Source organism: Carassius auratus, chromosome 21 (assembly GCF_003368295.1).
Source record: "Carassius auratus strain Wakin chromosome 21, ASM336829v1, whole genome shotgun sequence".
NCBI lineage: Eukaryota > Metazoa > Chordata > Actinopteri > Cypriniformes > Cyprinidae > Carassius > Carassius auratus.
In genome coordinates, this window is record NC_039263.1 from 18,778,232 (window position 1) to 18,804,506 (window position 26,275).

Consider the following 26,275-nt stretch of genomic DNA (forward strand, 5'->3'; position numbering starts at 1 on the left):
TTTGCCAAACGCTGAGGGCGCAGACACAGAATCACAAGAGAATACCTCCTTGATTCCACGCTGACTGTTCATGCCATGATCAATGGAGGTTTTAAAATACCCTTGCAACTGACCCAACTGCTTCCACTGTTCATTGACCGCTACGTGACAAAAAGAGCAGGTCACTCCATTAGAGAAGCAACTAAAGGTTATTTTACACTGAATTTTAATTTAACTAACTACGAAGCACAACAGTTTTAGTTTACTTCATCAAATTAACTACATTAATTGTTAAAATATGAATAAAATAACATAAAATTAAGATATACTATTATTTTACTGTTGTGTAAAGTATCATGTGTTATCAAATTCCTGGTTAGAACAGCATTTAGTCATTTTGACCGCATGAGGGCGATAAACGTCTAATTAAAGTTAAATCTTTTGGTTTTTGTTTTTTTTGCTTCAGTAATATAAAATTACAGTGGCTTTTTTTTATCTTTTGTATTTTTATAACATTTATGAGTATTTTAGCATTTAAGTATGGAAACCTGTTTCTGCTTCTAAATGAAAAATAAAACAAGGTCATTTGTTTTTAATTTTTTTTCTCACAATTATGACTTTTTTTTTTCTCAGAATTGCGAGTTCATATCTTGCAATTCTGACTTTAAACCACGCAGTTGTGAGGGTAAAAAAGTCAGAATTGCATGTTTATATCATACAATTCTGAGAAAAAAAATTCTTAATTGTGAGATAAAAGTCGCAACGGGTTTCCATAATTATGAGCATTTTATGTTCAGAATAATTATAAATGAATATTTAAACAGTCCTCTTAATTTTTACCATGCTAATAATATTACAATTTAATTATTTAATGTATCATTTGCATTATTTGATCCAGCTTGTGTTTTTATAAACTATAATTGTATTTTAAAACTTTGTTTTTTATAAAAACATATTACAAATAAAGGCTATTATTGTCAAAATATTAGTATAATTGATTCATATTAAAATAATATTTTAGCAAAGTATTTTTATTATAATATTTTAAAAGCTTTTAGGATATTATATGTTATTTTATATATCTGCCATGCCAAACTATAAAATAATATTATATATCAATACATATTAATATTATTAAATCAAAATGTTTTTGTTATTTTTAAATAAAAGTTTTTTTTTTTTTTTTTTTTTTTTTTTTTTTTGTAGAAAAGCAGGCTTAAAATAAACTTAAAAATAAAAGTTAATCAGTCCTAAAAAGCAGTTTGCATTTCCTGGGGAAAACATCAGCTTTAACTGTAATTAAGTTTTAAAGATATTTGTGGAACGGAATATGCAAACTCTTTAATTCTTTTAAAGACTGAAAAATATTAATATCTTTATTACTTCAAGAAAATAATAATTACTACATTAAATGTTTTGAAACCAAAACGTGTTCATTTTCTGTAAAATAAATAAATAAATCAACTTAAGCCCATCATATAACAAGAGCAAGTCCATGATCATATCAAAGTCTCTAAAATCAGCTGTGATTAAAGAACAGAAGGTTTGTTGTGAAGTTGGGTGTGTCAGGCGGGTGTAAACCACACCCTCTGAATGACACTCATTTGACTCGAGTTTAAATGAGTCGTTTGTCTCACAGAGGGCGTCTGAGTCAGTGAACTCACGTCAATGTGAAATGAACACAACGTTCTGAAGTAACCAGGGATGCTTTATTTGGATGACTCAAAAGACACATTTCTGTAGTGTTCCCTACGTTTCAGATCCAAAGGAACTTTCTTCAATATCTGTGACTGTCATTTAAATCGTCACCATGGGTGATGTGATTTCTAGCAACCTGGACGAAGGCAAACGGGAGATGATTACAGGTAAAACGCGTTTGTGTTACTTTTAAAAGGGAAAAAGTCATTATAGGCCGCTGTGTACAATAGACCTAGCGTAGATTAAAAGAGGACTGTTTAACGCGAAAAGAGATGGGGTTAGTTAGTTAACGTGGATACACCATCCACAAATTTTTAAGAGATTTTTATCAGACGCGTGTAAGTTACACCGAAGAAACTTGGAGGCGTTCGCGCTTATAAAAACAAAACAAAAGCGGTATGAGACGGAACGCTGGAGTCGAGATATGTTTTTCACTTAAAATATATATATATAATAAATCCAAATGTCACAATTTAACGTTACCAAGACTCTAATTTCTTAATATTCTTCCTAACTGCTATTTATGTTCCACGGAAATATTAAAGTCAAACCGGTTTATGCAAGTTCATGATTGGGTAAGTCACAACAGATGTATTCTTTATTATTAGTGGCGTTCTGATACGTGTTCAATAACCTACTATTAAGATACTATTATATTCAGAGTGAATATAAGAACGCGTAAAGTTAAAACGCTCCCTAATGCCTCAAACATGCAGGTTTAAGACTGGTTACATTTGTATGCGTTAAAAACATTTTTGATATTCTACTGCTAATCATGTTTTTCACCTTTATAAACGTTTTAGGCATTTAACTTTTTGGCAAAAAACTGTTTTGCCAACTCTACTTTTTTTTGGAGTGTCCTTGGTATGTTTAATAGTAGACCTACTTTTGTGTCCACAAATTATATTTTCTTCTATAACTCTAATAATAAGATGGTAAAATGGAAAACTGTCTTTCTATTGTGTGCCCATGAAGCTTCTACTAAGTATTTTTGCTGCAATATGCTTCCTTTAGTTGGTTTGGAGAACTGGTTATATCCTCTACCTGTAAAGAAACCCTTCATAACTATATATTAGTTCACCTCCAAAACATGATGGGAAATAATCCCATTCCTTTAAAGAAGCATCCTTTTGCAATTAAAGAGCTTTAAGATTTGGAATACGGCAATTTATGTTTACAACATTCGCTTTTGAGTTTTCCTAGAAACTAACAGGAACATTTCATAGCTATCCAGTGTGATCTATCTGACACGCGGGAAATTAAATGTTACCAGCCAATAATTTGTGACGTCTGTAGTGGTTAGTTGCTGTGTTTTGGATCTGCTTCTCATCTTTTCCCCTCATGTCAATCATAAAAAGTATCTCTGGATGAAAACCGACTTGATAAATATAGCCTAAGTGTTCATTTGGAACAATCTTCAGTTGTGGAAAACTGTTGAAAAACCAGTTTGAGTGAAACGAGCATAGTGTGAGATAATTTCCTAACGTTTTTATAGCTATACAAAAGCTCTTTTGGCTGTGACTGGAAATTTCGGATCAACGCAACCTTGTATGTACACACACACACATACTCCAAGAACAAGTCAGGACTGGTTATGAAGTATAAGTTTCATTGTGTGTTTGAAGTACCAGTCCAGATCTTTCACTGATGATAGGCTTGAGTCACTTGGTGAGGTGGCACTTGAAGTGTTCGTCTTGTTCAGCGGTCATTACAGAGAAATATTTAATTTCTGTGAGATGAATTCATGCAGGCGTGTATGCTGATGTCATAAAATGCTGAGTGTATCTGCTGAGTCAGCCCTTTTGAAATTCCACCGCCGTTTATTAATGAACTGCGGGAAGATGTTTGGTCATCACAAGAGAAGGCCGCCCTCATAGACTCTCCCTTTATGAAGCCTTAAGCAGTTATGAAGATGTTTGTGGTAGATGGACTGAGGTCAGGAGGTTAAAGGGAGGTTTAAACACAGAACATTCCTCTAGGGATCTCTAGACCTCCCGTGTGAACTATTTGACTAATAGGGCTGGATGTTTTCTGAGAGCAAGTATGAACATGTCTTTGAGTAATGGGGAGGAACTTCTCAAGGTGTCATCATGCTCTCAAACTTTTGTTTTGTCTGTCTCCCCCATATCTTTCCCTCCCTTCCGATAGCGAAGGGTTCATCTGCTGACCATGCATGTGGGAAGGGATGTTTGTTAGCTTTTGGTCTTTTACAGTTTCTATGGTCAGTGAATGGATCGCTTTGACTTGTAGAATGGTAAAATAATCTCTTAGGTAAAATAATCTAACTGGCAGTTAAAAGTTAGTTGAAATTTCAATAATGTCTTTGGGAAGCGTTGGTATCAGCACATGTCTTATGATATTGTTTTTTATTAAAAGTGTCTGAAGTATGATAATGGCTTTCTTGGTGTCTTGTCAAAAAAAATAGTTATTTATACATTATTGCAAATGTTCTTTGTAAAAGAAAAGAAAACCTTGGATGGGGGAAAAAAAAGAAGAAATATTTTTATTTATATATTTTCATTAAAATTTAAGTAAAAAAAAAAACAATTGTCATGGTGTCTGTTAAAATGAGACACTGGAGACGAAAGAGCCAAGAGCAGTGTTTATTGGGTAATCCAAAAATTAAAATGAGCACTGGGTCAAAACCATGAAATCAGTCAAAAAACAAAACAAACAGGAAACTAGAAACGCGAGGAAACTGGGTGATGGAAAAATAAGGACTTCATGACACAGACAGAAAACAGACCGGTTTATATAGACAGGAAAATTATGACGAAAGTGAAGACAGCTGAGTGCAATTAACAGGTGTGCAATTAGCGTGATGAAGGGACAAGGCTTTGTGGGAAATGTAGTGCCTGCGGTGAGGTGCCTATGGGGAAGTAAGACCACTAGTGGACACCCAGGGAAACACAGACCAGACACCGTGACACTAATTAAATGTTCAAATTTTAAAGATTATATTATATTAAAGTCTAAATACATTTTCATCCTAATATTTACAGTTTCGAAAGACAGATCTATTTTATGTATATAGACACAATTTATACTATAACATGAATTTGAAAGTGTAAATATTATTTGGAAAATACTTTTTTCTACTTCTAGCACTGTGCTGTTAGGGTTAAGTACTGATTTATTATATTTAATGTACTATAATATATAAAAGTTAATGCTGATGAGAAGTCTTTTAGAGAATCATCTCCAGCACCTGTGCCAACTGAGCGTCTAGAAACACTCTCTGCAAATATATATGTTAATGAATACAGTGACATATTCCACACTGAGCCAAAGCAAACTGAATCTACAAGTTCTTCTAGTTTAATGCAGTAGTGGGTCTGCTAGAGAATGGTCTGCCCTCACAGACACGCCGGCTGTTGCATTCAAACAACACAACATCTCCTGTAACAAAGCTTCTAATCTGATGGAGTTCTTGAGAAATGAGTTGTAAGTGAAGAGATTGCTTCCTGTGGAGACCTACTGTAGGCCATGGTGCAGTAAACCTGAATACCCAGAAGGCCATGTGTATTTAGAGTGCTGTAATGTAACCTGAGTTGACATCAGATGTGGCCCTTCCTTATTGTCCATTCCTGTCAGGTTGTTCCTTGTTTCTCATGGAAATCTGTCTTTTCACATACATTCAAACACGTGCCGACTTTCATCAGCATCCAAATGCTAAGCCTCTCGTCATGTAAATATGAAATCCCAAGGATATTGTTTCCTCTAAAACTAGACCACTATGCTTTGAATATGGCATTCAAATGTGATCGCCTCTGATCATGCATCACTTTTTCCATTTGTTGGCCTCTTTATATAAGCAAATTCATCTTTATAGCGCCATCTTCTTTTCATAAAGCTTTGATAAGCCTGCAGGCTCGGGTCTTTTCATTTTCAATGTTTATTTTCATACTGTGTCCATGTGTTTCCACACTTGAATGTTTTTGCAACTGTTTCTCTATTTATCAGGAATTCACATTTGTTGTTGATCACCTTTTTGTTTTGTAACCCTATTGAATTTTAGGATCAGCATTTTCACAGATAAGATATATTTCAATTTAAGTGTTATGATATTGTAATAGAATACACAGTTACAGGGTTTAAATACACAGGGTTGCACAAAATGTCCCCAAAATCATAATCTTATTTTTTGGACAATGTTATTTTCCCCCCTTACATCTAATATGGTAATGTATTTAATAAAGTATTGTTTTCTAAAATTTCTAAAATTATTTTCATAATTGTTTAAATTATTAAATAACTATTTTATAAAAATAGTTAATGTGCATTTAATATTAATAATAAAACAATACAATACAACAAAATTGCCGTCTTTTGTGGTTTAATAAGCGCACATGGCAATATCATGATTTCTGTTAACTCTTTCAAACCCACACACGCAGACATGGGCTAATGATGTCGACAGTGGATTGTCACTTGTTGTGTTTCACACTGTAGTTCTAGTCAACTTAAAATCTTGGATCAAGTTACAGCTGTGTTTTGTTTGCTTTAAGAGGCTGGGTTTTTCTCCGTTGTTATCTTGCCTAATTGCATTTGGGAACAATTCTCAACTAAAAGACTAAAACTAACTAAACAGGTTTATAATGTTTTATGATCGTGATTAAATGTTAATAATGCCATTTGACCTAAAGTAACCTCTAGCAAATGCAACCTGCAATTTGCAGTGCACTCTGCAGCTGTAAAGTAATAATTTCTTTCTTTTGCTGCGGTCCTTAAATCTAACATTCCTGTGTCTCTGTTCCAATTTAGGCCGCACCAGGGCTGTGATGTCAGAGTTTGGGAGGTTTTATGAGCAGCAGTACGCTGTGGCTTTGTTCAACAGCGTACGCTATGAGCTCGAAGGAGGAGGGAATACCCAGACACAACTGCTACATAGAAAGGTATATTTCACATCTGTCTGTCCAGTCATGATGATCCCAGAGGGATGGGGAAAGACGGTCAAAGAATGGAAAAATAATGGCAAAGAATATTGCCCAGTACAGGTTAAAATTAGATCAGAAGTAAGCCTTCCAGGTTTAGTTTTTCCTTTTTTTTTTTTTTTTTGGCTCTACTGTACTGTTTCCCTCGTGTTGAATGCTTTCTGTGGTCGTGCTTATCGACATTAAGTCAGTGAAGAGGAAGTGGAGCAGATTTCACATGAGTTAAATAGTTGTAACAAAGGCCTGAATAGCAAATACACACACAAAAGCATATAAAGACTTCAGACGCCATTCCACCGACAGTAGCATCAAAGGATCTTGGGTAGACCTTTCTTTCTAATGGCATTTTTCACCAAAATTATGCTGGTGCCAGCCCACAAATGAACTTTGGAGCAGTATTGTCTTTGTTTACAAGTATTACTTATGGAATTTGTGTTGATGCAACTGCCAAAAGTTATTACGCATACAATTCATAACAAACAATTCATATAACCATAATTGTGTTTTAGACAAACATGAAAAATTGAAGTGGCTTGAGCTGCTGTCCAGTGCATGGGAACTTTGCTTTGCGTCCATCAACTGAATGTGCATCGCCCCAGTTTAGAAGACTTTGACTATAATGGGAATGATCTACTTGGTTTTGCAAGACTAAGTTGTTGTTGTTTTGAAAACTTTCCAGTTTCCACCCCCCTGACCCCTGATATTAATTGCCATGTCAAAGGAGCTGAAACCAGCTTTTCTGCAATGGAAAAATCTGTCAAACTGTTTAAGATCAGTCAACCAACACATTGGTTTGATTGCATTCAGTTTGAGGGATGTTCTGAGATCTTGGTTATCTCAACAAATGCACAGAAAGTTTAAAATCTCATCAGCCTACAATTTTGAACACTCCTCCTTTCTTATTGGTCTCCAAACTCTCCTGGCCTCCCCAATTATCAATTGTCCATGAAGTCATTTGATCTCTACTCAACACAGAAATCTAGACCATTGCCAAGAAAAACGCTTATGCACTCTCATGTTTGAAGTCCCTCAGATGTTCTAAGACAGGACAGCTGGACTTGGAAAATATCTGCCTGCATTTATTTGTATTTCTTTTCAAAGATTAACAGATTAACCGTGTTCAAAGGCATGTGCACTCACCAGTGGTAATTTCAGCATCCATTAACAGAAAGCAGTGGTTTTGATTGTAGACATAACACAAGCTTGAATGGCTTTTATGTACCAGTTGCTCCACCCATTTCTTATTTTTGGCTGAATCACTCAGATCTATGTTATATAAACACGTCTCAGGCCAGCCTTTTGTTATTTCAGCCTGCTGGGAGTGTTTCACGTTGGTCTTCTAAACACCATTCATTAATTTTTTTTGTTTAGTCATGCTTTCTAGTAAAATGATTTTGATTTGCATTTGTTTAAAATGCATTTGTTCCCACCACAGGACCCCCTGAAGAACAAGTCCATCTTCTCTGGAGGTTTGTTTCAGTATCTGGAAGAGAGCAAGAAATGGAGGAGCCGCTTTTTGTATGTTGGCGACTCCTACAACATCAGCTTGTATGAGAGCAAAGCGGTGAGTGTAAACCACTGAGCATGTGTTTTTTTTCCCCCACAAACATGCCCAGCTCATATAATTAAATGTAAACAAAAGAAAAAATGATCTGAATGTTAATCTTGCATTACTGGAACTAAAGTGAATCTAAAGTGTACTGCTGTTAGTGGACATGCTTGTCATTTCCCCAGCTGGAGAGAGATTCTGAGCTATCTGTTTCCTCTACAGGCACATGACCGAGGGCTCCACTCCAAAGGGGTCATTAACTGTGCCGGGTACAGAGCTCTGACCTCAATGGAGGAATACTTGGGGCTTCTCAACAATAGCCTAAGTGGTGAGAAATGAATGGATACAATAATATTTAAATAAACCGATAGAAAAGTAGCAGGTTAGAAAATACTATAAGAATTCTAAAAGATCCTAATGGACATGTAGTACGACACTATTTTAAAATCAAAGTATGAACACTATATTGTGTTATCTTGTTGTTTTAGATACAAAGGCCAAAGCGACCAGTGCCCCATTTCTGAAATGTCCCACACAGTTTCCCCTCATCCTGTGGCATCCATACGCCCGCCATCACTACTTCTGTGTCATGACGGAGAAAGAACAGAAGAAGTGGCACGCCGTCTTCCAGGACTGTGTGAGACACAGCAATAACGGTGAGTCATGGTCACAAACAAAGGCAAAGCAAAGCATTCCTTCTGGTTTTAGATTGATGCCATGTGTGCTTTTCTATTAAGTGTATCTGCTTTGCTGAAAAGACTTGTCTTATCTACTTCATCTATATCACAATTACGGGAAACATCACATGTTAATTGCCATTTTTTAATTTGTGTGCACAAAAAATGTCATGAGAAAGTTGTAGTTTGTTGGCATAAAGGTAAAAAAGTAAATGTGAACTGCTATCCAAAATAACCTTAAAATGGATCTCCATACCAGAGCATTTGCTGCATAATCATTTCTTTCTGACTTGCATCACAGTGAGAGCTGAATTAACAGCGAGATTTGACCTGCAACATTTATTTTTCCTCTACGTCACTCAAACGTAGTCTATATTACATATCTAGCTAAATATGCTGAGAAATATTATGCATGCCTTTGTAAAAATACTTCATAGTATTACATTACCTGCAACTCCACCCTCACAAATCACCTGGCTTATCATCATATTTCAAATCACACAGCAGGGTGTGTGTCTGTGTCTGTGTTTGTGAGGGAAAGAAGTGTTTGTGTCTCAGCTTAAAATGTTGAATGCTTTTGAAATTACTTTAAGGTGTGGAGGATGTCCTTTTGTCATTTTAACTGATGCCAAATATCCTGTGCAGGAACAGTGAACTTTTAATGTGCTTTATGACGTGTTTGTTTTTTTTGTTTTTTTATTCTTCATTAAAATGCATTGATATTACATAAAAATCTAAATTTTATGGAAGGTGCTATTTTGTTTTACTGTTCAAATTATTATAATTTTTTTTTTTTTTTTTTTTTACGAATTTAGATTTTTTTACATTTATATATTTGTTACATTATTCACAGTAAAGAGATGTGTAATGTTGTTACAAAAGAAATCTGTTTCAAATAAATGCTTTTCTTTTAAACACTCTTTACATCAATCCTGAAAAAATGTATCACGGTTTCCACAAAAATATTAACCATTTTAAAAATTGATAATAATAAGAAATGTTTCTTGAACATCAAATATGCATATTAGAATGATTTGTGAAATATCAAGTGATACTGAAGACTAAAGTTATGGATGCGGAAAATCATCAAAATAATAAATTGTTTTAAAATATTTTATTACATTTTAGGAGTGGGCGATATGACCAAAATCTTATATCATGATATGAGAAATTTTATATCATGATAAATATTTAGATCTTGATATAGTTGTTTTTTCTTTTAATAAGGTTTTTTATGATATTAAGATTTGAAACCATAGAATTTCCATCAGAATTACCAATCAATATCAAACTAATACAAGAAAAAAAGACTGAAAAAAAAAAAGAGCTTTAAGACTGAAGTCCGGATCTAATACACTGTTATATATACGCTTTCTCTTGCAACTGTTTTCATTCACTTAAAACCTAAATGACTATGTTTATGAGGATACTTGCATTTAGATGCATATAACTGTTTATGCAATCGTTCAAAGCCAATAAAGAGGCAAAAATGCATTATCAGCTGATGCGTGGCTTACGCACTCCTCTAACCCAGAAACCCAGACAGCGCACACATATACAGTAGCTCTGTTGTTTGTTTCAATGGCCTAAAACCAGTTGTTTTAAACTGCAATGCTTAAAAACCCATGCAAACATTAAGTTTTAGTGACTATGCATACAGCAACGTGACGCTGAATGCTGCTATTCACATGTCTGCCTGCACACCCGTTTAATGCATGTAAGACTGCCGTCATTCAAATGAGGAAAACGACTTATTGCCGTAAACAATGTATTTTGCGGCACTACAAAATAAACGATAGAGCACAATATGAATCTGATACATATGAATATATGAATGATACACTTTTAATTCCGTCCATTCAATTTATATCGTCATATCGCCCAGCCCTATTAAAAACATGTATTTAAAATTTTTTTAATTCCACAGTATTGGTTTTTTTGTGTGTGTTTTTGATTAAATAAAAGCAGGCTCATTGAGCATAAGACATATTTATTTGAATGGTGCAAATAAATAATTAAAAATTACTGCAGTCAGCGCCAATAGCCTAGCGGGCAGTGCGCCGACATGTGAGATGTCGACATGCATCCTGAGTTCAAATCCCGGCTTGATGACCTTTCCTGAAGCCCCAAACCCCCCGCAACACTCCGTCCTATTGTACTAAATGTGAATTTTTTTTTTACTGAAGTTGCGTATAAAGTTGAAATAAAAATGCTAAACAAGAGTGTAGCACTATAGATGTTGACGAACTAATAAAAGGAGGTATTGTATTTATTGGCTGATATACGAATTGCACAACTTGCAGAGCAGCATAGCTCCAACATGTTGCCAGTCGTTGACTTCTAACAGAACATCCTCTGACCACATGTCAACACCTTCCCACATGGCCTTGGGGCACTCTCAGTAAGACTTGTCAGGGCATGACAGCGAATTGCTAGTTTTGTGGATCACGAATGATAATGACACAAGACAATATGCGGGGAGATATCACTCTAGCTATATCACTCACTGCCTAACATGAAGGGCCCCCCTGTTTGTCCACTTTGAGGAAACCCAGACCTCTCTGCACTAGAGTCAGATATTGATCTTTTAAAGGTGGGACCTTCAAGTCACTCATTAGCCAGGGGCTGCATGCAGTGACCTTCCTGCTGATTTACCTGCAGAAACTATGCAAACCATCTGACTACCTTATTGTGGCATATTTTTCATTTGTGTGTCAAAAATGTCTGGGCTTGATTTTATTAATTGGGAATTGAAAAGTACGTTTTTGAAGGCTAACGTTTATTGAAACGTTTCGATTTTTTCCAAATTGTTATTCTTCTGTGTTGTTATTTTGATGTCTTTTATAATTAATGTGTGCTGTTGGCAAGATTTGAAACGAAAACTGAACTGCGTATAAAAGCATAAATAGCAGTTTCACTGTTGCTTTATATTAACCATTTGTCTTGTGACATCACCCAAAAAAATGCACTCAATTCACTTCTGATATTTTGATGAAAGAGTAAGCCATTATTTTCTTTTTAATAACTTGGACTATAACTCATTCAAAATCAGATGAGTAATGAGTTTTAATTAAGGTACATGTTGACATTCACAAGACGTCTTAAAGTAGTATTGTTCCTCAGCCCATTTCGCATATTGATTTAAAATTTACATGTAACAAGGGACAGATCAATATGTACAGTGATATCTCTAGCTTGCCTCCAGGCTTTTTAAGATCCTGAAGGTGAAGTACAGTGCCTCTGGCTTGGTAACAGCCCAAAAAAGTCACAAGAGCTAGAAATGACATAGGTAGGGCCCTATGATTTCCGCGATGCAGAAAATGCGGTTGTAGTGGATTCAATTCAATAAATAAAATGTTTAATATAAAATAAATTAATTCGAGATTTTGATTATTACAGTTTAATGAAACCATTGAAACTGAATTCATGAAATTAATGGAACATTGAATTTTGTAAAAAATAAAATAAAGCTTATTTTTGTAATTGTTTTCCTTTTTAATAATTTTTGTTAAACTTTTAATAAACGCTGTTATATAAACTTTTAGATTTTTCAAATAATTTAACATGCTTTTTGTTTAATAACATTTCATTTAGCAAAAATGAAATCCAGAAAAATGAAAATGAAAAAAATCAATTTTGAAAAAAATAAAATGGAATTTGGGGAAAAATAGCATGCATTTCATAGGCCCTACATTGGGAATATCATTTGCCTTTGAGGCATCAGGGAAGGGCTCTGCAAAATCCCTTAGACCTGCCTGAAGCCGAGGGCTGAATGACTTCAGGTAGTTGCTTCACATACGTGAGAACACGGCTCTATGTTTTTGCTAGAGGGTTACCAGAGAGCAGAGACGATCAACCACATGCAAAGCTGTGGTATTACAGCAGGTGCTCAAAGCGCTTGGATTTTATTACAGAATTGAAAAGAAATCAAGATAAATTATTAAAAGCCTTTTAAAGAGCCTAAGATAAAGCAAGACACAGTTACACTATTTTAATCTGTTTTAATTTGAACTCGACTGTGTATGAACTGAAGGCATGTTTTAATTGATCTGACCAGCTTTCAGGAATGGGACTAAACCAATGGAGAATTTCAAACATTGGGGATTGAATGCAAATGTTGCATTCTGAACATTTTTCTTCATCTAGCAATTGTATTCTAGTCATTGTTCTGACAGCCTGTGGTGGTGGTTAGTCATTTGTTTTGTTGTAGTCATACCCGTCTCATTGGCAACTGGGACAGTTGATGATCAATCATATCATCACACCCATAATGACATCATAGTCTAGAGACCAATGGCAGAAGGAAAACAAACAGGTTTTAAAATTAAAGTAGAGGTGAATGTTCGTTTCATAAATAGAATTGTAGACGCCGTTGACGGTTGCAATACACAATCCTTTAAATTAAGCTGAAATTTAATAATAGCCTTTTGCACTAAGTAATAGGCACACTGTGTCAGGATTTGGGTAAAGCCCACAATTTATTTTGGATTTTTTTTTTTTTTTTTAATTGACAAAACATTATTTTAATTAAAAGAAAATCAGTGTACAAATATGAAATTAACTGATTAATTTTGAAATTAAAGGTTAAAGAACTGTTTTTAAAAAAAATTATAATATTATTATAAGAGTTAAGACCTGAAAAAAAAATCTTTTATTAATAATTTATTAATTTAAATAGCATCTTTGAGAAGAAATATGGGCAGTTATATGTTAATCTGTCACAATGAATCAATTAGTCTCTTTTTCTTTGTTTTATTACCTTTCTTTTACTGGGGTGGAAATTTTACATTCTACAAGTATTATGTTTTCATTGAGCACTGACCTTTCTTCACTGAAATTCAAAAAGATTTAGAAAATTTGATTTATACATTTTATGGTCCCTTTAAATTAGTAAAAAAAAAAAAAAAAAAACATTCTATTACTTGTTTTTATTTATACTGAAACTAAAAATGTGAATATTGTTAATATAAAAATAATTAGTATATATTTATAAAAGTCAGTCCATGGTAAGATTTATGTTTGTTTGCTTTAGTCTAGACATAGCTTTCCTCCAGATTGGCAAAGAAATGTAATTTAAAAAGCTGAAATGTTTTCTTTGGTTCTCATTATTGATGCAGAGATAAGATATTTTTGTTGAAACTCGTCTAGTTCTTGTGCTTTTAGCCCAAATGGGAAATGCTTCAGTGAACAGAACAGTAATGGTAAGAGTGCACACATGCGTTGGCATAGGAAGCCTGGGAACCAGCCATCCCAGGAGTCTCGGCTAACCACCGTGCAGCCTCATGCCAGAGGCGGTCCACGCTAAACTCTACCATATGTACTATTTTTTGCTGAAGACACTCGTGTTGAGTTTCTCAGGCCTGCCCACTTGCCAGAGAAAAAGAGTGCAGCTCTTCTTTCTTTCTTTCTTTCTTTCTTTTTTTTTCACCTGACACTAAACGCACACAGTGAGCCACATTCAAATGAACTTTGAATGTAAGGCTTCTCTAGTTTGTTAGGACTGCTAGTTGTTTTACAGGTAGACATGTTTGGGGAGGAGTGGGTTCATTTCTGATTTGGGGTTATCGTGTTTTATCGAGCACAGAACTCTAGGGACTTTCTCCAAGCAGACTGCTGACAAACGCATCTAGTGTTTTCTCATTGGGCTCATGCCAAGAAAAGCTAGTTATTTTCTACTTTCCTCCATTCTGTGTGTGTGTGTGTGTGTGTGTGTGTGTGTCTTTCTCTGTCTCGGCCTGGGTCCTGGAAAATGGACGCTGAGTGGATTTCCTGTTCCTGACAGACTGTTACACACTCCATCCCTCCATCTCTCACTGCTGACTTCCTGTCTTTGTGTCAGCCAATCTGAAACTTACTGCAGCACGCAGATATACATGCTCCCCATCACCAGCTCTAGTCTTATGAGTGTTTGTGCAGCTTGCCATTGCTCATGTCCATCTGTGTTTGTCTTTCCTTGCCCATATGTGTAACTTTATGGATCACACTTACTTCCTGCTGCCAACAGGAAAGCAACTTAACAAGGTTATCTTTATCCCAAAAGACTCGAATCTCCCCAAATAACAGCTGTTCATATAAACTTTTAGTAGGAGCGAGAGTGTGACTGTTTGGAAATCTTTCATCAACTCTGATGTGCAGCTTTTATGCAAACAGTCTTACATCTAGAACGTTATCCATCTTCACTACAGTACTGTATAATTATATCGCCATTTAAGTGTTTTTCCAATAAGTCTCGTCACGTTAGGTCTTGTGGATTCTCTGCTTGAATGGTGTTAGCTGTAGTTTCCATCCACAGACTCTAAGTGAAGATGAGGTCTTATTATTAAAATGGTAATCTATTCCTTTTCCTTTCTGGAAAAACCAGGCTGTACCTGCTTAACATGACTTATAGCTGGTCCAAGTTAGTCTTCCAGCCGTCACCAGTTTGGACCAGCAAAAAAAATAAAAAGCTGGTTAGGATTGTTCAGATTTGAATTCAAAAACTCTTAAAGGAACACTCCACCGTTTTTTGAAATAGAGCTTATTCACATTATTTCCTACATTTAGATAGGTGGGCAAATGCATTTTTGTGTCAGTGCATGCATTGTTTTAGTTTGACTGGGTCGGCGTTAGCTTAGCTTAGCACAATGAATGGAATCCTTTGTTGCCAGCTAGCATGGCCTGAGTAAAAGTGATCAAAAAAATAAAAAAACCCCACCTAATTACTTCTTGTGGCCTGCGTATTCACAACGAGTACAAATAGCGATCCAGATTAACACTAGGCGATTTCCTAGGCAGATATTGACTTGGGACTATATTATGGGGAAGCACAGGCGAAGCACTGCTGCTTAGGCGAAGCACTGCTACTTCGGCGCAGAGATATCACGCAACACATGAAATCCCACGACTTCCGTCAACATACCGGCGTGAACAGTAGCTGCCTGGCTATTTTCCTTACAGTACACGAATGGCGATGAACATGGCTGATTTTGAGAGAGACGAAGAGGGTGACTTCTCAGACAGTCAAGAACCAGAACCATACCTATTTGAACCAGAGTTTACAGAAGTTTACATATTATTCCTGTATTCACATAGAGTTTATGTTTTCATGTGTTGCGTGATATCTCTGCGCCGAAGCAGCAGTGCTTCGCCTGTGCTTCCCCATAATATAGTCCCAAGTCAATATCTGCCTAGGAAATCGCCTAGTGTTAATCTGGATCGCTAGTTGTACTCATTGTGAATACGCAGGCCACAAGAAGTAATTAGGTGGGTTTTTTTTAAATTTTTTGATCACTTTTACTCAGGCCATGCTAGCTGGCAACAAAGGATTCCATTCATTGTGCTAAGCTAAGCTAACGCCGACCCAGTCAAACTAAAACAATGCATGCACTGACACAAAAATGCATTTGCCCACCTATCTAAATGCAGGAAATAATGTGAATAAGCCCCATTTCAAAAAACGGTGGACTGTTCCTTTAAGGCCAATCAAACTAAACTGTTTAAATTGATATTGTTTTTAAATTAATGTCTAGAATGATGCTGACACCCTTGTTGAATACATGAGCAATAGCACATGTGTAATATCAGCATGGGTGTGATTTTGGCCATAGCTAATCATATGACACTCTTCTATAACATGTCATGTGTCTTGACCTCTCTAGGATTGTCGGAAGATTGCAAGGTAGCGACACCAGCATTCACTGATGCCCTGCGGCTCTACAGACAGGCCAAGGGTCACTATGGCACCTGGGACATGATGTGTGGAAACCAAGCGCAGGTTGGTGAAGATCATTCATATTCGTTTGTAAAATCTGGCAAATGTCAGAAATAAATCATCCTTTATTCAAAACAGGATGCTAAGTTGCTCCTGATGCTATCTAATGAGCCTTAGACAATGTGTTGGACTCATGGGAATAAGAATGTAGGTGAAATCAAAGCTTCCCTGAAAAAGAATGAGACCGAGAGGAGGACAGAACGATTCAGACAGCATTTATCCCTGTGCACTTCTGTTTTCCTTGGATAATTTGGGTAGAGTTTCCTCTACATATCCTCAATCCAGGCTTTATCCTCTTTCCCAGACAGGTGGGCGGGCACCCAAACTTTGGCTCAGGTGTGGCTAACACTCTTAAATGAACAATATTCATTTCACTGAGAACTTCAGCAGTGGAGAATTTGAGATAATCTAGGCTGAAAAGATTAGGTCTAAATGTTTAAGGAGGTCTAACAGCCTGACCAAAATGGTTTACAAAGTTAAACTTGACCCACCAGCTTATAATTACCTCTAGAGCAACTAATGACCATAAATGATCATCTTAGACCAGCTTGCCAAACCAACATCCATCTAGTGTTCATTTAAGCTGTTTTTAGAAGGTAAAAATAGGGGCAAAAGTGTCAGGACTGGCTTCATCACTGACGCTCTCAAAGAGACCATATTGTAGCTTTTTTCTCTCTTCTATATAATGTTAGTCATAGTTTTATTCACCAAAAACTGTATTTACTTTTAGATATTTTTTTCCATGCTGTAAGACCCTTAGAAACTCCATGACTCTTAAACTCAAACTGTACTGTTCCTTTAAGACTTCTAGAAGTAAATTTACCCATTATCGCTGGCTAACCTCCATGAGTTTCATAAGTGTTTAATGTGGGTGGTCATATCTTAAAGGGGTTATATGGTGTAATTTCAAAATTTCCTTTCTCTTTGGAGTGGTACAAGCTGTTCGTGCATAGTTAAGATTCCTAAATTACAAAGATTAAAGTCTCAAACCCAAAGAGATATTCTTTATAAAATGGAATGGGAATACAGCCTACAATATTGTCTACACACAAATGCTGTTTCTATAAAGTGGGGCAGTTCCAACTTTGCAAGGACGGTCTGGTGCTTCTGACTCACAGCCTGTAAGTACGTTTTCATATTAAAAGAATTTGCCACTGATAATTCAAACATGAGTTTTGAGCAGTGTAGAGTACAGTAGTTCTTGTTGTTTGTCAATTCTCCAATCACAACATGGTTTTATGTTTACGCGCCGCGATATGCAACACAAGGCGTAAAAAGACAGTTTAAGTCATTATAATCAGTAATTATGTCCCCACTGGATGCAACAAATGTCATGTTTGTAATGGGTTCGTGTTCGTGTCATCACGCCGGGCATGACAGTATGTTTGTAGCATTTCAATCACACACTTAAGGCATTTGGCCAATCACAATAGACTGGATAGCTGGCCAATCAGCATACACCTCACTTTTCAGAATGATGAGCTTTGTAAAAATCGGCGCGTTTCAGAAAGGCGGGGAATAGAGGAGAAACAATAATGTACAGTATGCGGAAAATGTGTTTTTTGAACCTTAAACCATGTAAACACATCGCAATACACCAAATACATAATATAACGTTATTTTTAGCAAAGTCATATGACCCCTTTAATGTGCTAATATTTGTGAAGTCATAATTAATATTTCTAAATGACCCATTTCTCCCTTCCAAACTCATTTAGACACACACAAAATACACCGTTTTCTTTCCATCTGACCTGAAACCCATTTCTAAAAGCTGTTTTTAAGCTATGTTGATAAATCAGACTGTGTATTTAAGCTCTCTAATGTTCTGGAGGAGCACAAACCCTCAATAATGTTTAAACCATAGAGCAGAGAGACGGCTGAGAATGTGTCATTAGAGGGGTGAGTTATGGTCAGCTCTCTGGTTTGTACTGCAGTCTCATTTTAGTCATAATATGCTAGAAATAACCTTTAGTTTCTAATAGATTTGGCAATGTCTGTCTTGCCCTTTTTCTCACGTACACACACAGATTTGAATGAAATGCAAATAGGCAATCATTAAAATTATTGGGTGAGGGTTATCCTTACTCACGCAGTCTCACACACACACACACACACAATATAGAATATCTTCTCCTCTACTGTAGCTTTAAATTCCCTATTATTTTGAGCACATTCAAGTCTTGATGCTGTTAGTCAAGACATCACTTATTGTGCATTATAGTCAAAGTTTTTTTGCTTCCTTCCAGGAAATGTTTCTTATGAATGAGCTTTTTGTGTGTGTGTGTGTATAAAGCCAATTAATGTCTCTGTTCTTACTCTTTAACCAAGTAAAAGTACTACGAGTTGTGAAATATAAAGAAGGTATTGACGTTGTGCATGTGTGAGAAACATGGTCTTTCCTCTTCATCCCACCCTCAGTGGTGTTGCAGGGCGTCACGGTCAGCCTGGATGTGACACCACACTGCAAACGGGTGTGTGGACTGTTATTACTGCAGGGTGTGGGCCGTCTGTTTTTTGTTTTTCTGTCAGGGGGTCTGCGTGGTGTTACTGCCCACCTGGCCCCTGCATTGCTATGAAAACTGGCCGAGGAGAGGGATGAGAGCGATTCTATACTACTTACTGTCGGATGAAATTGTCAGAAGCTCATGGATTTAAAGAGGAACTTGAACTCAAGCCACTCACCCTAATACCTTTACATGAAGATGATTGTATGGTTACTGATACCGGTTTGTTCAGCCAAGCCTATAGCTGTAATATGAGTTCAATCAGCCATTACTCATTGCTCCATTTTATGTGCATGGTGTGGCCTGATGCCTTACAGGTGACCAGCTAAAACACCTCAAATACATGTCAGTCAGGTCATAAAAAAGCCCCTTTTGCCGATTTTATTATCCCCTCCCCCCCATTTGCTCTCTCTCTCTTCTATAAACACATTATTTGATATAAGGAAATATTAAAGGGTGAGCTAATCCTAATGTTTAGATGAACGAGTCATGTTTGGTGTGTTATTTATGATAAACCAATTGTCCTATCCCTAAAAACACACATGAAAAGACTTATTCTTGCAGACTTGTTTCTCTGCATCAAAGGTTGTTTCTGTTTTGGCTGTCATTGCATGCAATGCTGTGAGCATGAACAAAGCAGCCATCTGTGATGGGCGTCTAAGTTGTGGATTTCAGCGATAAAGCATTGTGTTTCTAGAATTGATAGTTTGACATTGTACAGTCTGCAGTCTAGTTATTGAAGATAAGCATGCAAAACCATCGAGTTGTTAGCATGAAGTTAATGATGCTCTCTTATCAGTTTCTTCAGCACTATTCAAATTCTGTCATCATTATTTAAGCACACATCTGTGTTTGTCTGTCTAGATTCTTGCTAACCTGGTGATGGAGACTTTGCACCCTGAACTAAAGAATCTGATCGTGCCTCGGCTGAAAGGAAAACTACAACAGAGACAGAAGGACTGGATGCTGGTTGGTTCTAATATGTAAATTCTGAAGCTGTAATATGTATATATGTACATAAATGAGTATAAATGCGTGAGTTTGTTTTTTTGTGTGTGTGTTCCATGGCTCACAACTCTCACAATGTCGACAGCCTTAGCTGTGTAAACCAGCTAGATTATTACCTTGGAGACAAGTTTACTATCTTGTGATGTTCAATACATTGCATACAATACAATACATGCACGTGATCAGCAAATGTCCTGAACGTGTGCAGACTTTCCCCACTGACCCACTCTACTGTTAAGCCCTTATTGAATTTTGTTTGTTACTGGATTAAGGAATCAATTTATACAGGTATGTGTATAATTGCTGCAATTTCTTTAGAGGTTTGTTTCTCATCTGTTTGTTTGGGCTGTCAGATCTCCGATGCAGTATACAGACAGGTGCTGTCACAGACAAAAACTCAACACGAAGCTCTGGCTCAAGTATGTGAGGTGGAGCGGCCTCCTCTGGACTCGGCTCTGCGCACAAATATGGATCAGATCATCACGTCCAAAGAGCACATTTCTGGAAAGATCCGTGGTAAGAGAAAACCAGTCAACCTTCTCTGTGGAGATTACTAACGTGTCATACATGGCCACACTCTCAAAAATGGCAGGAGCAAAAACACATTGCATGATTCATGACAACTAAGAACTGTAGATTCTATGAAGTGTAGTGCTGTATCATCAGTCTTTTTGTTACTTTCTTACAATTCAGTGTTACAGATACTTTTGGATATAAAGTACACTTAATGATTGTGACTTCATTTAATACACAGACCATGCCACACTTTATTTTAATGGACCCTATTCTTAGCTGCACTATTTCAGTCTCGCATTCTTCCACATGATCCTTCTTTCTTGGAATTCAGTCTCAATCAACATAGTTTGGCTTTAACCTAAAAAGCTCTAACTGTCCTCCCATAATGTAGGTCTGGCAAGAGTACTACATTTTTCTGTGAGTCATTTGTGGCTAGGACTGTGTTCCACCCAAAGTACATTTCAAATAGCACAAGCTAAATCATCTCGATAGCAGGTTTTTGAGTATTTGTACAAATCTCTAAATTGCTTTAGAGTCCATCTGTGTGCTTTTGATGGCTCCTTTATTCTTGCGGAACAATAGTGGCTGTTTTTGACACCTAGGACAGGTGCTTTCCTACAGTCACTTGTTCACAGATACCAGAGCCCATTATGTGGCCTAGAGTTTTTGTGATTAGTCTTAAGCTTTCATAATTGAGTCTCTTCTAAAGCGTTCTTTGTTATGACGCCCAATTTGAGGAGCGAGACAACATTTAAACAAAAGAAAGTCCCTTAGGGGCCGGATGTCTTTCACAACCTGAAAACAAACATGTATGCGCTGAACATTTCACATGAATTTAAAGCTCCAGTTTTGATGCAATCAACTGTACTTTAAACAAAAACACATGAGTTTAACATTAAATATGAAGGTTTTTTTCCTCTATAAGGGGCGTTCTAGTGCACTAATATTTGTCTAATCCTCTTCTTGAAGCGTTTGTGTTGCCCCATGTCGAACAGCTTGTGAGAAGCAAGGTTCAGCCCTACATCCACTCCATCCTGGAGGCCCTCATGGAGCCCACCAGCAGAGGATTCTCTGAAGTGAGGGACATCCTCTTCCGTGAGCTGGTGGAGGTCAGCAAGAACACAATGAACGAAAGCAGCAGTGAGAAAGTGGGAGAGGTGAGGCTGGACTTTGACTAACACTTTAAGCAGAGCCTTTTTAAAGCAATGGCTAACTCCAAATCCTCTCTTCATAGCATATGGAAAAGATTTCCATGTTGGCCTTCCATCCGGTGAAGATGCAGAGCTGTTATGAGAAGATGGAGGCATTGAACCTTGAAGGCCTCCAGCAGAGATGTGACGTGTCCAGTCCTTCTGTGTTCATCCAGAGAGCTCAGATCCTCATGAGACAGGTGTCTTTCCTCTTTAATATTCCATTTAAATATCTAAAACCTCTTGATGTTTTGCAGTACTTGGCACTAGCCCTTGAAATAGATTTGATATTAGCCTGCATTCATTTTTCTGATGCCTACCAAAAAAAAAAAAAAAAACAGGCATTGATTTAGCAGTGAGGCCAAGAGCATGAATCAATGCAGGATGTGGCTAAAACCTATTAAAAAGAAAGCAGTATATTGTTAATGAGCGCCACCTTGAGGTAATACCTCTTATTACAGGTATGTTGGCTAAAGAGATTCATACTGAGATTGTACTAAATCAAAGTACACACTGTTGTCTGACAGCTAATTTAAAAAAAAAAACTAAAGAAATCAATAATAGATCACATCTATCTACATGTCTGTTCTGTTTTGGTATATAACATCCCATGGTCATTTTAGTATTACATGCATGCAGAAAAAGTGAATACTGATTTACAAAATAGCCTTTGTCCTTTAGAATTCTATCATTTTTACAAATTAACAATCATAGTTGACACTTCCTAAAATTCCTCCATTTATGTATGTAGCAAATGGACAACGCGGTGTACACATTTGAGCAGCTGGTCCATCAGAGTCTAGACGGCCACAGTGGGGAGGATTTCTGCAAGACCATCCAGCGCTGTCAGGACCGAGTACTCAAAGTGAGGGCTTTAGTTGGGTCTTTACTTTTGTTATACAGCTCCTGGGTCATTGCTGTATCAGACCACCTTCATTTCTTTATTTTAATTCGGTTTGTTTATGCCCTGCAGAAATATGACTATGACAGCAGCACAGTGCGGAAGAAGTTTTTCAGGGAGGCGTTGCTTCAGATCATCATACCGTACATGCTGAAACAGCTCGCCCCATCCTGTTCACAGGTTAGTTCAAGGAATCAGCCTCTTTCTGTGACATTTAGAAGTGCCAGTGTTCTGTGTCATTTTTTTTTTAATTAATTTTATCCCCCTGTAAGAAAAAAAAATCTATATTTTTTCCTAATGTGTCACTCTTAATATTTCTCAGATATTAATGGGGGCTCCGGTCAAAAATGTTACCAAAAGAAAAAAAATAACCCAGAAATTAAACTGGTGACAAAATATTTATTATTGTTGTTATATATATAACTGGGTATTTTATTATTCTATTTTTTTTACTTGTTGCTAATAATAATATTGATTCTGTTGATGATGGTGGTAGTATTTGTAACCAGATAATATAAAAATGTTACTGTTATTGTAGTTTATATTTATTCTTATTATTTGTGATGATCATATAAATACTAAATTATCTGTTAACGAATAGTACTACTACTATTATTATTATTATATGTAATTTATTTATTATTATTATTATTATTATTTATTTTTCAAATGTATTAATTTATCTTGTTGCTAATAGTTATGCTAATTATAATCCTGTTGATAATCATCATGATTATGGTGCCGCTGATGCTATTAGTAGTAGTATTTGTAACCAGATAATATAAAAAATATAACCGTTGTTGTAGTTTATTATTATTATTATTATTGTTGTTATTAATGATGAGATGATTATATAAAAAATACATTATCTGGTTACAAATACTATCACCATCATAATCATTATTATTATTAATATTTGTAACCAGATTATTCATTCATTATAATTTATACATTTATTATATCATGTTGCTGATAATAATAGTTTATTATTATTGTTTGTTGATTTGTTGATATTTTACAGTTCATTTATAGATGGTTTTCATAGATATGGCCTAATTATTTATCATTTATTTGAAATGATAAATGTTAATATTTTACACAAAATTAGAAAACATGGTGTTTTGGGGTTATGTCGAAAAAAAAAGAAAAAACTTTTTTTGTCTATGACATCTAGGATCTGCCCAAGTTCAGGGAGCTCATCTTTGAGGACTTCTCTAGATTCATCCTAGTAGAGAACATCTTTGAGGAAGTGGTCCTGCAGTCAGTCAGCAAGGACATCATGATGGGTGAGTGTTTGCACTGCAGCCCCTTTAGCACAATATTGCACAGCCCCCATACATTACTGCTTAAACATATTCTTGCAATGTGTTTCCAATCATTCCTTTTCATTCTGCAGCTGTGAAGGAAGCTGCGGTCCAGCGAAGGCACAACCTGTACAGAGACAGCATGGTCCTGACCAACAGCGACCCCAACCTGCACCTGCTGGGAGAGGACACCATCGACTGGGCTAACCAGTTCGGAGGAGTAAAAGGAGAGAGGCAAGGAGGCGAAGCAGCCAACAGGAAACGCAAACAGATCGTCTCCATGATTCAACTGGACGGGATGCCTCTGTTATACGAGTCCTGCCAGGAAGTACCAGGAGTGGAAGGCATCCCAGAGGAGAACGAAGGGCAGACGGAACAAGATCTTGAAACAGAAAAGCCTGTGAACCCAATACAGCATGTCCCCTTCGAGAAAGAACCAGGTTCTCCTGACAGCATCAATGAGATTCGAGACCTTATAAACCCAGTGCTAGAAGTCATTGAAAAAGACGGCTCACAGTTGACCAATGGGATGTTGCCTTTGGAAGAAGGCGATGAGGTGAAGCAAATCATAATGGTAACCGAGATTGTGCCAAAGGAGTCACCAATAAAGGTTGACGAAGAATTGGATACCGCCCAGATCAAACGGTCTTTAGAAGAGGAGCAGTGTGTATCTGCCATCGAAAGCGCCATTCAACAGATCGAGATCGCCATCCAGGAAGACCCCAGCGAGAACCTAAGCGAAGGCGCCATCGACTCTGATGGGGAATTCGCTCAAACCTCTACCAACTCCAGCCCTCTTCATCACGATGACAGTGGATTTCAGTCTCCAGCCAATGAGAATGTAGAAGAAGTGGAGCCTCAGCCAATCACAGACGAGGTGGTGGACACCGAGCAAGTGATGTTAACTCTGGTGGAGGGAGTGAAGAGTAGCATTGATTTAGACGCCGAAGCTCCTAGTGATGCTTCAGAAAAGAAATCTGAAGAGATCAAACATTTTCTAAACTGAAAGTGTTTGATGACACACTTTTGTTTGCTTTCCATCAGAAACACTTTACAGTTGATATTGTAGCCAATTTGTTTTTAATTTAATTTTATTTTAATTAGATACATTTTCTGTTTTTCCAGTTAATTTTGTGGATGTTTATCAAGGAGAATTTTTTATGTATATATATATAGAGAGAGAGAGAGAGAATATCCTCATAGGCTATATACACAATTATATGGCCTTCTGTGGCTTTTTTAAATTTTTTATGTAACTCATGACTCCCACACCAATTATAATGTGGCAGAGGTTTCATAAACTAACTGTCGTTACCTAGGACCGTTCCATTTCCTGTTCCTGTGCTCACTTGTTAGACTGTGGTTTGGTTGCGGGTTGCGTAAACCAGCATGCTTTAACCTTTTGACATCAGCGAGGAGGTTAGTATTATAACTAATGCAAATATATGGACTTGACCTGAATGTACTTATATGTACAGTGAGGTGGCTTGGCACATTACAATATATCTCAAAAGTTCAGTGATATTTCATAGGGGCCATCTGAATTATTTTTTTTTCTTCTTTTAATTGTGGAATATATTTAAACACTAATTGTACATTTATTAATGCAGAGCAATTAAGCACTTAATAACTGCAAATGCATTCAGAGGAATTAAAGCTTGCTTTGTAATGCTGGTAGATTCTCTTTTGTGGTTTTAAAGTGAGCTGTTTCCTAGAAATGCATTAACACTCAAAGGATTGAAGTAGGTTTAGAAAACTCCTCAGAATCATCGCTTCATATTTTAGTTTAGTAGCTTTGTGGAAACTTTGGGGAGATTGGCTCATGATGTGTGAACGTGGGGAATTCTGAGACCTCGTACAGGACTGGAGGGAAAAGGTTTGCTCTGGCATGTAGCTGTGGGGGTTTTCTAGAATTACTAAAGTTAATTCATTACTGGACATATTTATGTTTTAACCTTTATCTAACATTTTAGCTCCACATGTTTAAAAAAAAAATGTGTGGTTATTTATTTTTAAAGAGTTGTGATTTTTCTACATCTTCTGTTCCTTTTGTAAGGCAGCAATGGATAAATAAATTAGTATTATTCTGAAATGTTTATTCTGTGTATATCGATTTAAGATGTTACACTGGGATTCAAAAGTTTGGAATCTTTTAATAATTCTTTGAGAAATTAATACACATTAAATTGATATAGTGATGACATCTAAAAAATAATCTATTTCAAAAATCTTTAAACCTTTGATTTATCAGATAATCACGAA

The 26,275-nt window shown here is 36.4% G+C and overlaps 1 protein-coding gene across 1 annotated transcript; it reads left to right on the plus strand.

The window, feature by feature from the left end:
• The first annotated feature begins 1,597 nt into the window (after window positions 1-1,597).
• On the plus strand, window positions 1,598-26,105 carry LOC113038803 (niban-like protein 1). Its single transcript, XM_026196476.1, has 14 exons — window positions 1,598-1,844; window positions 6,442-6,572; window positions 8,047-8,175; window positions 8,383-8,488; window positions 8,649-8,816; window positions 16,475-16,590; window positions 19,959-20,063; window positions 20,456-20,618; window positions 21,588-21,775; window positions 21,853-22,008; window positions 22,560-22,673; window positions 22,782-22,889; window positions 23,884-23,995; window positions 24,106-26,105. The coding sequence occupies exons 1-14, from the start codon at window positions 1,790-1,792 to the stop codon at window positions 25,017-25,019; spliced, it is 2,565 nt and encodes an 854-aa protein (XP_026052261.1). The 5' UTR covers window positions 1,598-1,789; the 3' UTR covers window positions 25,020-26,105.
• The last annotated feature ends 170 nt before the right edge of the window (window positions 26,106-26,275 follow it).

Bases quoted from the DNA above. Each gene is read 5' to 3' on its own strand.
- LOC113038803 (XM_026196476.1), top strand. From the start codon at position 1,790: ATGGGTGATGTGATTTCTAGCAACCTGGACGAAGGCAAACGGGAGATG. The intron at 16,591-19,958 runs GTTGGTGAAGAT...TTGTCTGTCTAG, and splicing joins TGTGTGGAAACCAAGCGCAG to ATTCTTGCTAACCTGGTGAT. The intron at 20,064-20,455 runs GTTGGTTCTAAT...TTGGGCTGTCAG, and splicing joins GACAGAAGGACTGGATGCTG to ATCTCCGATGCAGTATACAG.